This window comes from Taudactylus pleione, unplaced genomic scaffold (assembly GCF_031769625.1).
Source record: "Taudactylus pleione unplaced genomic scaffold, aTauple2 ptg000211l, whole genome shotgun sequence".
NCBI classification, from domain to species: domain Eukaryota; kingdom Metazoa; phylum Chordata; class Amphibia; order Anura; family Myobatrachidae; genus Taudactylus; species Taudactylus pleione.
This window is the reverse complement of record NW_028284613.1, coordinates 5,634,883-5,650,221: the sequence shown is the minus strand read 5'-3', so window position 1 is coordinate 5,650,221 and position 15,339 is coordinate 5,634,883. Positions and strand designations below refer to the sequence as shown.

The window sequence follows — 15,339 nt, the reverse complement described above, 5'->3', positions numbered from 1 at the left end:
TAGCATAAAGGAAAGGAATCATCCAAATCCAGTTTGTCCTGACATACCCTCATATATGAATGCATGAGATCTCCACTGCTGTGGCAGAGACAGTAGCTGGCATTAAATTGTGCGAACACCGGGTAATGGTGATGGGTGAGGCATAGGACCTTATGATTTACTTCTCTTTCATGCAGTTTGTATACAGTCAGGTTAAATAGAGAGTGTTAAAACAGAACCATACAAGAAATAGAAAGCTATGTACATATATACTTATGACACTTGCTTTATTAAGCAGCACAGAAAGCAAATATCACATTCAACCACATGAATAAAAACAGGTTACTTTCAAGTCTAGATTAAGTCAGAGTGCTCTCCAGTATGGATACAGTGCTTCACTTGTAGGTCTTCATGTGCCACAACCCATCATTTAAATAATGAATATTTTCAATGCCAATTCCTTTATTGACTTTCTCGCTGTAAAAAGGAAAAAAAAAAAAAGTCTCAAAGATCTGGTCATATAGCAAGTACAGGACATAAAAGGCAGTAGCACAGCAGCCAGGAATGAGGTGCGGCTACACACATTACCCTGAGGTAATTGGTTATATATGCCTGGTGGTGGCAGAGACCATTCTACCTGGGGGCATCACAGTTGTCACCTAGTCATTGAGCTTCTAGATTGTACACCATGAGCACAGCCTTTCTACCCTCAGTTTCATACCTGTTTTTAGTTGTGGTTTATATTTTGTAGGATTTAGATAATATTCTGACTGGTTGCTGTTGTGGAGTTTGTTTCACTTTACTAATGGTAATTATAGTGACCAAGTAGCACCAGTATGAGTGGTCAGGAATGGGCATCACAGTGGTCTACAGATTAAAGGGAAGCACAGGCTTGTGAAGTATGCTTTTGAAGGGGGAGGGCCACAGACTGGTGCAGTGTGCTATTGGTTGGGAAGAACACAAGTTTTTACAGTGCCCTATTGATTTGGGCAAGGGGCCACAGACTGGTGCAGTGTGCTATTGGGAGGGCACAGGCTGCTACAGTGTGTTATTAATTGAGGGGAGCACTGTTTGGTAGGTGGAAGCATCAGCTGTTGCAGTGTGCTACTGTGGAGGTAGAACAGGTGCTGTTGGGGGGAGCAAATGTATGTAGACTATGCTGATCATTTAAGCAGTATTTGGTCTAACAATATGGGGCTCTTTTTAATCATTAGTATAAAGCTATTCTTTACAATGTGCCTCCCCTCACACCTAAAATTAATCCATGTAATGTTTCACTTATTTTATCCTGCAACTTTATTTCAGGTTTTGTCTCACAACAAACTTTTTATGCAAAATGTGTATGTCTGCTTTATTTTACCTGGGAAAGGGTTAAATACAGATCCTTATCAATCATGCTAATGAACATGCCTTTGCGGCAATGTCCGTAATGTCCACACACACACGTTAAGAAATTAAAATTCTGGAGTCCACAAACTACCTTTAGGCTCTTTTCACACACAATGGGTTTTAACGGACAGAAAAAAAAAAAAAAAAAAAAAGTGTCCATTTTTTTTCTCGGTGGATCAGTCCCTTTTACACACAACGGTTTTGTGCTGTGTGTAATATTATTGCCGTGTGTTTGAATCTCTTTTCAATCATTAAAACTGAAACTATGGACGGCAGCAGTCCCAGTCAGTGGTCATCACGGCGCTAACACGGCAACTTTGGCATGTTCGTGCAGTGTGGAAGCCCTAATGTATTTGTCACTTCCACTGAAGTTAAACAATGGTAAAAAAAAACATCCTTTTTTTTTTTGCTGGACGGACAAAACCGTTGTATGTGAAATAGCCCTTACACAGGCAAGTGATCAAATTGGACACCCGCACTCAGACCCAACAATCTCATCACAAGGTCAGTGTGGTTGGCCAGTGATCATACACACACAAATGCAGATTGCGGTCTCGCAGCCAACTGCATTTCCATGTACAACTGGTCAATTTCTGATTTGGTAGGTGCTTTTGAACCCACCAAGAGATATCTGGACAATTTTGTCAAAATATATCTTCGAATATTGATTCAATTACACGTCTTTAAAACACTTGCACAATATACATACATAGAAAACACACACACACCATTTCATTAAGATTTGAAAATAACTTCTATGTTTTATCAGTAATAACAGGATTTTCTGCAAAACTTACATATCATCTGCCGACATCTTCATAACCCCAACACAAAGAGCATGCTGCTTTCCCTCTGCCATTATTGCCTGAATGCGAAAATTAAGGACCCAACTGAAAGTAGTAAGAGGTGACCAGTCCATCTAAATGGTATGATTGCATTTTACTTAAAATTACATACTGCTAATATAAAAGAAATAAAAATAGCATTAACAGAATATGGACAAACTCGATAGAGATTGATTTTGGAGGTATGAGGCACTGAAAAGCCTCAAAACAGAGTGAATTCAGAAACACAAAGTAAAGGGGTAGATTTACTATTGCATGGTTTGTCAATTTAAAGGGGCAATAGATAAATATTAAAACAGCCCGATTTAGCATTTAATTCTATTGCGACTTTAAACTCCGTTGGTCAAACCGCTGATCATAGGCTGCTGAGACAAATCACACAACAGAAATTTTAACCCTAAGTCTCCAACTAATTACGTACCTATAAAAAAAAAAAATATTTAAAAGCAAAAAACATCCAGCAAATACGTGTTATTTTAGAAATTTAGACAGACAGACAGACAAAGAGAGAGAGAGAGCGAGACAGAGAAAGGCAGATTAAGAGAGAAATAAAAGAGGGAGAGTGAGAAATAAAAAAAGAGAAATATATATACACACATACATATATACACACATACATATATACACACATACACACACACACAAACATTATACATACATACACATATACATATATATATATATACACACACACAAACATTATATATACATATATATTATATATACATATATATATACATACATACACACACGCACACATAGTCAGGTGCATAAATATTGGGACATTGACAGAATTTTTATATTTTGGCCTCTATTCTCCACCACAATGGCTTTGAAATGAAAAACATAGATGTGCTTTAACTGCAGACTTTCAGATTTAATTTGAGGGTAATTACATCCAAATCAGGTGAACGGTGTAGGAATTACAACGGTTTCTATATGTGCCTCCCACTTTTTAAAGGGGCCAAAAGTAATGGGACAAACTTAACAATCCCTAAATCTAACTTTCACTTTTTAATACTTAGTAGGAAATCCTTTGCAGGCAATTACAGCCTGAAGTCTGGAATGCATAGACATCACCAGACGCTGGGTTTCATCCCTGGTGACGCTCTGCCAGGCCTCTACTGCAAATGTCTTCAGTTCCTGCTTTTTCTTGGGGCATTTTCCCTTCAGTTTTGTCTTCATCAAGTGAAATCAATGCTCAATCGGATTCAGGTCAGGGGATTGACTTGGCCATTGCATAACATTCCACTTTTTAGCCTTAAAAAACGCTTTGGTTGCTTTTGCAGTATGCTTCGGGTCATTGTCCATCTGCACTGTGAAGAGCCGTCCAATGAGTTCTGAAGCATTTGACTGAATATGAGCATATAATATTGCCCGAAACACTTCAGAATTCATTCTGCTGCTTTTGTCAGCAGTCACATCATCAATAAATACAAGGGAACCAGTTCCATTGGCAGCCATACATGCCCACGCCATGACACTACCACCACCAATGCTTCACTGATGAGGTGGTATGTTTTGGATCATGAGCAGTTCCTTTCCTTCTCCATACTCTTCTCTTCCCATCACTCTGGTACAAGTTGATCTTTGTCTCATCTGTCCATAGGATGTTGTTCCAGAACTGTAATGGCTTTTTTAAATGTTGTTTGGCAAACTCTAATCTGGTCTTCCTGTTTTTGAGGCTCACCAATGGTTTACATCTTGTGGTGAACCCTCTATATTCACTCTCGTGAAGTCTTCTCTTGATTGTTGACTTTGACACATATACACCTACCTCCTGGAGAGTGTTCTTGATTTGGCCAACTGTTGTGAAGGGGTTTTTCTTCACCAGGGAAATAATTCTTCTGTCATCCACCACAGTTGTTTTCCGTGGTCTTCCGGGTCTTTTGGAGTCACTGAACTCTCCGGTGCGTTCTTTCTTTTTAAGAATGTTCCAAACAGTTGATTTGGCCACACCGAATGTTTTTGCTATCTCTCCGATGGGTTTGTTTTGATTTTTCAGCCTAATGATGGCTTGCTTCACTGATCGTGACAGCTCTTTGGATCTCATATTGAGAGTCGACAGCAACTGATTCCAAATGCAAATGTCACACCTAGAATCAACTCTAGACCTTTTACCTGCTTAATTGATAATGAAATAACGAGGGAATAGCCCACACCTGTCCATGAAATAGCTTTTGCGTTGATAGTCCCATTACTTTTGGCCCCTTAAGAAGTGGGAGGCACATATAGAAACCGTTGTAATTCCTACACCGTTCACCTAATTTTGATGTAATTACCCTCAAATTAAATCTGAAAGTCTGCAGTTAAAGCACATCTTGTTTGTTTCATTTCAAAGCCATTGTGGCGGTGAATAGAGGACAAAATATGAAAATTCTGTCAATGTCCCAATATTTATGCACCTGACTGAGATATATAGATAGATATAGATATATATATTTTGAATTCCAGTTCAAATTATGTGGCCAAGAGGCACAGTCCTTTCATGGCAGCACTAGGAGTTCTGGACATTCATGGACTGTATTGCATAACCTGACTCAAAAATTAAAATCAGACCTGATAATTTTTCAGGCAAATAAAACAGGATTTTAACACTTGAAATGCCTTCGAGCAATTCAATTAGATCCAGATTTATTTGCCCAGAAAAAATGTCCTATCATCAGGCAGCGGGGCGATCCTTCACTGAAACCAAAACAGAGTGCAGATGCCTGAACCCTCAGGTTGGCCAGGTGGAGACCCTGGTCTAACCCAGCCTGGAGAAAATCAAGCAATCGGGATACCCTAAAAACTTCAGGTTCATATTTCCTAGGCTTACACCATTAAAAATATGAGTGCCAAATCCTGTAATGAATGCGGGCAGAGGAAAGTTTCCGTGCCCCAAGCATAGTCTGAATTACAGAATTAGTAAAACCCTTGGCTCTTAAGATGAAAAGATTCAAGAGCCACGCCGTCAAAGACAGATGAGGAAGGTCCGGATGCAGCCAGGGCCTTAGAGGAAGAGGCCATGGGGTGTCTATGGAGAGATTCTGACTGTCTGTGAACCAATGACATCTGGACGAAGCAGGGGCTATCAGTATTACTGTGCCGCTCTCCTGCTTGAATTTCCTGATGACCCTTGGGAGGAGGGAGATCGTAGGAAAGAGATACGCTAGCTTGAAGTCCCACTTCACTGCTAGAGCGTCCCTCAAAATCAGCTGAGGGATTCCTGGTTCTGGACCCATACCTGGGGACCTTGTGGTATAGTTATGGATAAGAGACCCTCCTTGGTCGTTCATCTCCCTAAAAAGTGTGATGACCCATTACTGCGCCCCAAGCGTGGAGGCTGGCATCGGTAGTGAGGAGCACCCAATCTGGAATCCAGAAGGAGCGAACCCTATTCATATGAGCTGTCTGCAGTCACCATGAGAGGAAGAGTCGAACTTCTGGCGAGATGAGGATCGCTCAAACCTTACCAGATGATACTGACCATCCCACCAAGACAGATTCAATCACTGCAGGGACCTGGTATGGAACTGGATATATACACCACCATGTTCGAAGGTGGATACCATGGACCCCAGGACCTGCATTGCTGAGTGAACTGACATGCTTTGATTGCGGAGCAATTTGCGCACACGCAATTGTAACGCAGCAATCTTGTCCCCCAGTAGAAAGATCATTTGTACCGAGGGGCTTGTGGACAGACCAAAGGGCAATGGTAATGTTGCTGACAAACAGCAAAACCCTGGCAATAGGTATAAGCATCCTGTATGCCCAGGGCCCTGAAGTCCCCAGGTTCCATTGCCAGCATAATTAACTGTAGGGTGTACATACAGAACTTGGGCACTTTGACAAACCTGTTGAGAGATTTCCAATTCAGAATAGAGTGATGAGACTCCTCTAGCTTTTGAATCAAAAACAAATCTGAGTAATAACTCCTTCCTTGTTAACCAAAGGAACCGGGATTATCACCCCTGAATTTAGAAGCCTGAATGGTCTACTAGAGAGAAAAGGCATAGATAGCATTTGGTGGGGGAGTTGTGTAAACAACCTTCTGGGAAGTAACCCTTTAGGAAGTTGTCACGTAAAAATCCCCAGTGGGGAGGGGGATTTCTCACCTAATGCTCTATTCCTGTGGGAGAGGGTAAAAAAAAAAAAAAAAAAAAGACACTAGTCTTTTTGGAATCTGGAACAGTTTATCTGCAGTGTTCCAAGCTTTCCTCATAAACTCAGTGAGTTGTACAGATTGAGGTAATTCAGCCTAAATCACCTTCTGGTGTCTGAATACCAGATTTATTAGGTCCTTAGCTAGTACTTCATCTTCTATAATGAGGATTGAATCAACCTGCCCTGCTAGAGAGGAACATCCACTGAGGAATGACGCTCTAACTTTTGTAGATAGGCCCAGAGGGAGAAACTTGTGTATCCTCAGCCGCCTCAGATATAGATATTATATATCAGAATCTGAAAGTAGGGTGGACTGAGAGGATGGTGCAGTCCACTTATATCTTAAACGGTGGATGCCTTATTCGCCTGTAACATCTGCAGATAGGTAGATGCTACAAGCCAGATTCTGAACGGAGTGGACATAACCCTCCATCCAGGAGGGATGTATGAGAGGAGGAAACATAGCAGGCTGTAATCTAGGTGGGAATCCCAAGTGGGAGGCAGTGTGGGGGATAAGCGGTCCACTAACTGCGTCACAACCTGAGACCAGGGGAGCATTCAAGGTGACCCCTGAACAGGTGCTGGCAAGGTGGACTGTTGTGGAGTAGAACAATCAACACACAGTCCATCCTGTATGAAAACCTGAGAGGCCTACTGCACAGGGTGTATGTGAAACCAGCCCAGGGACAACAGTCTCCTAATTCCCTAGTCTTGGGGCCTGGGAATTATTTGCAAGTAACCTACAACAAGTGTAGGGTTAACAATGCCAAGAGAGCCCCTTCACAAAAAAATATGAATATGAAGCACTCTCTAACCCATAGATTCCCAACCTCGGTCCTCAAGGCACACTAACAGTCCTGGTTTTAGTGATATCCATGATTGTGCACAGATGGTTAAATCAAAATAACTGAGGTACTAATTAAGTCACTTGTGCTCAAGTCTGGCTATCCCCAAAAACCTGGGCTGTTAATGTGCCTTGAGGACTGTGGCTGGGAACCACTGCTCTAACCCCTTACACTGGCAGTTTGGGAGTTAGGAAGAAACAAAAAGTAAAATATTTTTCAACAGTAGCATAAGTCACATAAAATCTTTGCAAAAGGGCATTAAAATAAACTACCTAAACCAGAGGTTCCCAACATCTGCCATTACAGTCCACGTTTTAGGGATATCCAAGCTTGAGTCCAGATGGTTAAATCAAATGGATTGAGGTACTAATTAAGTCACCTGTGCTCAAGCATGGATATCCCTAAAACGTGGACTGTAATGGCGGACTTTGGGAACCTCTGACCTAAACACACAAGTTTGGTAGGATCTACCTGTATATACAGTCAGGTGCATAATTATTGGGACATTGACAGATTTTTCATATTTTGGCCTCTATTCACCACCACAATGGCTTTGAAATGAAACAAACAAGATGTGCTTTAACTGCAGACTTTCAGATTTAATTTGAGGGTAATTACATCAAAATTAGGTGAACGGTATAGAAATTACAATGGTTTCTATATGTGCCTCCCACTTTTTAAGGGCCAGAAGTAATGGGACTATCAACTCAAAAGCTATTTCATGGACAGGTGTGGGCTATTCCCTCGTTATTTCATTATCAATTAAGCAGGTAAAAGTCTGGAGTTGATTCTAGGTGCGATATTTGCATTTGGAATCAGTTGCTGTCGACTCTCAATATGAGATCCAAAGAGCTGTCACTTTCAGTGGAGCAAGCCATCATTAGGCTGAAAAATCAAAACAAACCCATCAGAGAGATAGCAAAAACATTAGGTGTGGCCAAATCAACTGTTTGGAACATTCTTAAAAAGAAAGAACGCACCAGAGAGCTCAGCAACTCCAAAAGACCCGGAAGACCACGGAGAACAACTGTGGTGGATGACAGAAGAATTATTATTTCCCTGGTGAAGAAAAACCCCTTCACAACAGTTGGCCAAATCAAGAACACACTCCAGGAGGTAGGTGTATATGTCTCAAAGTCAACAATCAAGAGAATACTTCACAAGAGTGAATATAGAGGGTTCACCACAAGATGTAAACAATTGGTGAGCCACAGAAACAGGAAGACCAGATTAGAGTTTGACAAACAACATCTAAAAAAGCCATTACAGTTCTGGAACAACATCCTATGGACAGATGAGACAAAGATCAACTTGTACCAGAGTGATGGGAAGAGAAGAGTATGGAGAAGGAAAGGAACTGCTCATAATCCAAAACATACCACCTCATCAGTGAAGCATGGTGGTGGTAGTGTTATGGCGTGGGCATGTATGTCTGCCAATGGAACTGGTTCCCTTGTATTTATTGATGATGTGACTGCTGACCAAAGCAGCAGAATGAATTCTGAAGTGTTTCGGGCAATATTATATGCTCATATTCAGTCAAATGCTTCAGAACTCATTGGACGGCGCTTCACAGTGCAGATGGACAATGACCCGAAGCATACTGCAAAAGCAACCAAAGAGTTTTTTAAGGCTAAAAAGTGGAATGTTATGCAATGGCCAAGTCAATCCCCTGACCTGAATACGATTGAGCATGCATTTCACTTGATGAAGACGAAACTGAAGGGAAAATGCCCCAAGAACAAGCAGGAACTGAAGACATTTGTAGTAGAGGCCTGGCAGAGCATCACCAGGGATGAAACCCAGCGTCTGGTGATGTCTATGCATTCCAGACTTCAGGCTGTAATTGCCTACAAAGGATTTGCAACAAAGTATTAATAAGTGAAAGTTAGATTTAGGATTGTTTAGTTTGTCTCATTACTTTTAGCCCCTTAAAAAGTGGGAGGCACATATAGAAACCGTTGTAATTCCTACACCGTTCACCTGATTTGGTGTAATTACCCTCAAATTAAATCTGAAAGTCTGTAGTTAAAGCATATCTTGTTTGTTTCATTTCAAAGCCATTGTGGTGGTGAATAGAGGCCAAAATATGAAAATTCTGTCAATGTCCCAATATTTATGCACCTGACTGTAGTACATTTGCAAATAGGCACTAAATCACAGTTATATTGGTAGGATATAAGTGCAATTCATACAAATAGGCAACAAAAGTTGGTAGGATTCCAGTGCTATATATCTTCCTATGAAAAAGGTATACTCAGAGATAGACCAAACCTCCTCTCAGCCAGCACTCAACTGCAGCTGAGCATCCCTAATTAATTAGAAGAGAGGGGGATGGGCAGCCCAGCCTTCTCAAGTATATGTGAAGTACAATTTAACCCCTACACACCTGCAGCTGGGTGTTAATTGGAGCACTTCCCGAAAAGCTGGGCATACACGTCCAGATAAAATGCCTGTCAGACCGACAGACATTTTATCTGGCAACCTGCCAGTCGCAGATATGCACGGCATACACTGAGATTTCTCAGTGTATTAGCCCCGACATCTGCGCTCCGCATTTCCCTGTTCTGTCCATGGGAAGGAACACAGGAAATGTCTGTCTGTCGGCTGCGGCACACTGCCCCATGCGGCCGACAGTTTACCCCATAAATATTGCATCGGACGGGCATGCTGGACAATCCGGCATGCCCGACCGAGCAATATTTAACCCTCGGTCGCCCGCACACGCTACAATTATCGGGACAATCCACGGATATCGGGCGGATCGCCCAGATACTTGTAGTGTGTATGGCCAGGTTAAGACATATAAAGGCAACACTGTAGTGTGACCATCTTCACAAATATCTAGTAAATGTGAAGTACAGTTATAACTGACAGTTTTTTTCAGAAAAATAAAGGCAGTATAAAACACACAGCAAAGCTTAATGCATTTAAGCAATATATTTGCAATAGGTTCTTAATCAACTACAGAAAACACAAACGGCTTAGGCCCGTATTCAATTTGAAGCATTAAGTGCGGTTCCGCGTTAAGCTACCGCCGATGACGTCATTATCGCCTGTTTTGGTTTTATCCTCTATTGAATTTGATAGACTTCAAAGTCAATGCAATGTAATAGGCGGTAAAGTATCGCCTATGAATGGCAGGCGGAAAAAAGTGCAGAATTGGAATTTTGGGGTGCACCCCAAAAATTTACTTTGAAAAAGGGGGCGAAAAATAAAAATGTTGGGGGACAAAGTTAAAAACTAGCGAACTTGACTCTGGGGGGGGGTCCCCAAGTATGCCCCAAGTGTTTTTTTGATTGCAGGTGTTTGCGGCAGGAGGATTTTTTCAACTTCACTTTTTCAACTTTAAATATGCTGACCCCCGTTTTCAAATACCCCAATTTGCTGGGATAGTTTTCTGGAAAAAAATTCTCCTAAATACTATTCTGCATCAGGTATAGAAAAACACTATAAAGCAGCTATTGAGCCCATTTAAAAACACCAAATACCTTCAGCGAGCCAAATCGGGGGGTACTATAGTGAACCCCGATGTCAGAGCATCATTTGGGGGGGGGGTCAGGCTGATTGCCCCAAAAATGACAGTACTTTCCGCTTTTTATAGTATCGCCGGGTGCCGTTTATGCGTACTTTGAAATAGAATACGGGGTAAAGCCTGGATGGCCGCGATACTCGAACGCCTACAAAACAGGCGAAGTCGGCGTTAAGTCCGGGCCACATTAAGTTAACGCGGCTCGACTTGGCTCAAATTGAATACTGCTCTTAGTAGGATATTGAGCTCTGTCTAACCTGGCCACCAAAGGAGAGGCATACAGGGCTATGATCTGGGAAAAAGAAGCCCAAGGGGGTTCCTGCCCAGGAGCTGGTAGGCTGGACTAATGTGGTGACTCCTTGTAATAGTGACCACAATCTATTCTGTATGAAATCCTGAGGGGACAACCCGCCTGACTGGCCATACATGAAGCCAGCAGATTTACACGAGTCCCATACAATGCAAAAAAAAAAAAAAAGTATATTATATATATATATTAGGGATGTGCAGGCTCGGATAGGTTCGAGTTTGCACGTGGAGTTCGGATTTTTCCCTCCAAAAAAACGGAACTCAGAAAGAGGCAAAACGTCATCTTGCATGGACGAACATCATCATTCCTGGACTTTTGTCCAGGAATGATGATGTTCGTCCATGCAAGATGACGTACACATACATACACACACATATATATATATATATATACACATATATACATATACACACACACACAGTAAGCTCTTAGTCAACTACGAACGGCACACAAGGCTATCGAGCTCTGTATAACCTGGCCATCCAAGGAGAGGTATACTGGGAGACTAACCAAGCCTCCTGAGATCTGCAGACACCAAGAGCACCTGAGAGTGGCCATCTCATAACAGGGAGGTGGGGGGGGGGGGCGGGAAGAGGCCGCCGGGGAGAGCGTACCTCCCCTAGGCTGTAAGGATCCACCGGGCTTACTGACTTATACATGGCCGCCACCATTATCATCCTCGGCTGTCAGGAGAATCTCATGTCCCGATGGTCTAGTGGGGGAGGCATTTTACCTGGTTCCTTACAACAGCGGCCTCCACCGCCGGCATGGACTGCCACGTGGTTCCCCAACGTCGGCAGTCAGCGGGGAACTACCTTACCTGCGTCCACGTTGTCTTCGGCTGCAGTCCCAGACCCAGCGCTAGGCCTACGCTGGCGCCCGCCGAAATCACCAGTTCCCTCACTGGTGTTACAGCTCCGGCGGGAGTAGTCGAAGGAGCAGCACAGGCTGCCTAGTGCTGCTTACTCATGAGAAGAAAAAAAAAAAAAAAAAAAAAAAAAAAAAAAACTTGCTTGGGACTGCCGAAGCAGTCCTCTGTTCACCAGGTGCACTCCTGCGCACCAAATAAAAAACTGAAAGCCTGTAGCCAGGGACGGGGTATATATGGAGGAGGACCCAGTGCATCCTAAAGCTCGTAACTGTTTGAAGAAATCCGTTTTCGGTCGCATATACATAGGATCCATGATAGCGGGTACTAACTACTCTGGCTTGTTGGAGACAAACCTCTCCCCTTCTCCCTCTTTACCTGTCAGTAGCCCAGCACAAACTGCTGTGTGCTTGGCTGCAGTAGGACCAGGGAGACTGCTGCCGCTGAACAGCAGCAGTCTCCTCTTCTCTGCCTGTGTGTGGAAGCGAACCCTGGCTGAGCAGCTCACAGACCACCTCAGTGGCGTGGCAATTTTTTTTCTCTTTTATTTAGCTGCATTCTGACATAGTTTGGCATGGCACACATAATGGGATGTAGTTAACTTACCGGCGTCCGGCTGCCAGAATCCCGATTTGGGATTAAAGATAGACGTCGAGATCCCGACAGCAGCCATGCCGAACAAAGGTAACAGGGGTATGTTAGGTGTTAGCTGTTGGGGGGGGGGGGTAGGGTTAGGGACCCCTGGAGGAGATTGGGATTAGGCTCCCCCCGGGGAGGGTTAGGCTTTGGCTAGGGAAAAAGGGGGATTAGGGCTAGGCACCACCGGGGGAGGTTATGGCTAGGCACAGGCACTACCAGGGGGAGTTTAGGGTTAGGCACCACTAAGGGAGGGTTAGGGTACTTACCAGCCCCAGTCGGGATATAGATAGTTCGGGCTTCCGGCGTCGGTATTTCATCCGGCGGCTAATCAGCCGCCGGCATTACATACCAGTTCCCACATAATAACCCCTCTAGGGGCTCTTTATTGTGGTGTGCCAAGCTTGGAGTAGCACATACCCAGCTTGATTGATAACTGGTGCTGGTTACTCTTTTGAAGGATCAGGTTTTTTTTTTTTTCCAGCAATTAAATATGTAGGCACCAACTGTGCATTGTTTTTTTTGCAAATAACCTTTAGCCCATCTTTAATAGTTACCTATATACTCGTTAGGGAGTCCTCTATATACAGCCAGCCCCATACCATGACAATGCCAGGCTGCAACTGAGCAGCAAGAAAATCTAATTACAGCACAAGAAATATATTACTTCCAAACAGTAATAATTCCATTTCTCATATATACAAATGTGCTAATCACAAATAAAAAGCTTACTCCTCCAACCTGTGAGCTACATCAGTGAAGTGTCCCCTAAACGTGAAAGGATACAACCACAGTATCAGCTGCTGCTGGGTAAAGCTTCGCTCCAGGAGATGTTAAACCTGGGCACATGATATTTGCTCCACTTAGGACAAACTTTATGGCTCCTTTATCAACTTGCTGATGTGGGAGGATAAAGGGATCTAGGAGAAGATAAAGAAAAAGAAGAAAAAGATTGAGCTGTAGAAATAATTATTCCCTAGAATGTCGAATTGGATCAAGAAAGAAAAACAAAACAAAAACAAAACAAAAAAAACATCCATCGCCCAATATTTGGTTACTTAGACAACATTCTCTGCAAGAAATTACAATATTGATTTAACATAGTTAAAAGGATAATTTCAAAATAAAAATATAGTTCTGGGTGGAATTATGCAACTAGCATAAAAGAATATAATCTCATTTACCTGCACTCTCACAATCCGGTGAGTCATGCAAAGATCTGAGCAGAAGATACTCTATCCCAGAGCTTCCTAAACTCAGCTATTACAGTCCATGTTTTAAGGATATCCATGCTTGAACATAGGTGAATTAATTAGTTCCTCAGTCAATTGGATTTAACAGTCTGGACTCAAGCATGGATATCCTTAAAACCTGGACTGCAATGGCAGAGTTTGGGAACCTCTGCTCTATCCTAATGAAGGTGTGCTACTTTTCAAACCATAAAAAAATAAAATGGTGGGTATAATTTGGCATGGAATGCCCAAGCGGGAGCAAGGATATCATGCTTGGCAGATGAAGGCATTGTGGGACCAGCTGGATTTGAGAAGTGCAATCAAGTCGCATTTTCTTCTTTTATTTCTGAAAATTTAAAAAATGTGGTTTGGAATAGGATTAGGATTCTTTAATGATGCAGTGTCAACTATACTGCAAGCTACTATGCCATGAAGGCCCATAATACCATTCTATAAATGAAAAGTAGTATTAAGAGTCATGCACTATACCTAGACAGAAGCAGGTTTAAGAGATATATGAATAATAATTTTTATTTTGTTCCCCGAGCCACTTACTTATCACTTTTGCCTTATGGCAAGGTGCTCAATCATGCTGGAAAAGGCATTGTTCGTTACCAAACTGTTCTTGGATGGTTGGGAGAAGTTGCTCGGATGTTTTGGTACCATTCTTAATTTATGGTTGTGTTCTTAGACAAAATTGTGAGTGATCCCACTCCCTTGGCTGAGAAGCAAGCCCACACATGAATGGTCTCAGGATGCTTTCTAAATAGGGAACAAGGTTTATTCCCAAAGTTCTTAGGAGGTCTGCCATGACCTTTGTTAAAAATTAGAGGGACTGTGGCTAAACCAAAAAGAAGAGCCCTGAATTGGAATGCTCTTTCTCTGATCGTAAATGTTAAAAGACATTGATGGCCTTCCCAAAAGAGGAAAAGAAACTAGGCATCCTTAATATCTACTCAAAAAAGATGGTTTTAGCAGATTGCTAAAAACACAAAAAGGAATTCCTGTGTTTGGGAGCACTCTTTAGTATATAAGGTAAATCTAACGATGAATGGGTATAAGAGGATATTCTATATATTAAAACATACCTTTAATTGTAACCTCTAAAATAAAGGGCAAATAAGACTCTCTTAAAATAATGAGTCCACCCAACAAACAAAAACACATACATTTAACATGAAAATAGATACTCATCAATGATCACTGCAATACAATGACGAAATAATCAAAGTTATTGAAGCGTATAATACATAGTGATTATTGGTAGCTATGGAGACACGTATCAATATAAGCGTAATAATCTATTCTCAAAAAACTTATTTTTACATGTATACACAAGTAGCATAGTAATATATGGATTTCACTATTGTAATTATTCCATGGAGTTGCTATGAAAGAAAAACCTGAATTATACTTCACAATGATATAATCATACTCTGTCTTATAAGGCTTAAATCTGAATATTATAGACTTGTAAGTAATGTATCCAACTTCAGTCACATTGCAATCGTTAATACATTGTACATAAATTAGCGGTTGCTTTTTTTCAAAATT

At 41.9% G+C, this 15,339-nt stretch overlaps 1 protein-coding gene across 1 annotated transcript in view; it reads right to left on the bottom strand.

Moving 5' to 3' along the window:
• Positions 1–249: 249 nt before the first annotated feature.
• Positions 250–15,339, bottom strand: part of MCTS1 (MCTS1 re-initiation and release factor) — a 34,388-nt gene continuing 19,298 nt past the window's right edge. The window contains exons 4-6 of the mRNA XM_088478221.1: positions 13,340–13,473; positions 2,166–2,233; positions 250–456 (exon numbers count right to left, since the gene is read on the bottom strand). Of these exons, the coding sequence (XP_088334347.1) occupies positions 375–456; positions 2,166–2,233; positions 13,340–13,473 (284 nt within the window). The 3' untranslated portion in view covers positions 250–374. The remainder of the gene's footprint in view (positions 457–2,165; positions 2,234–13,339; positions 13,474–15,339) is intronic.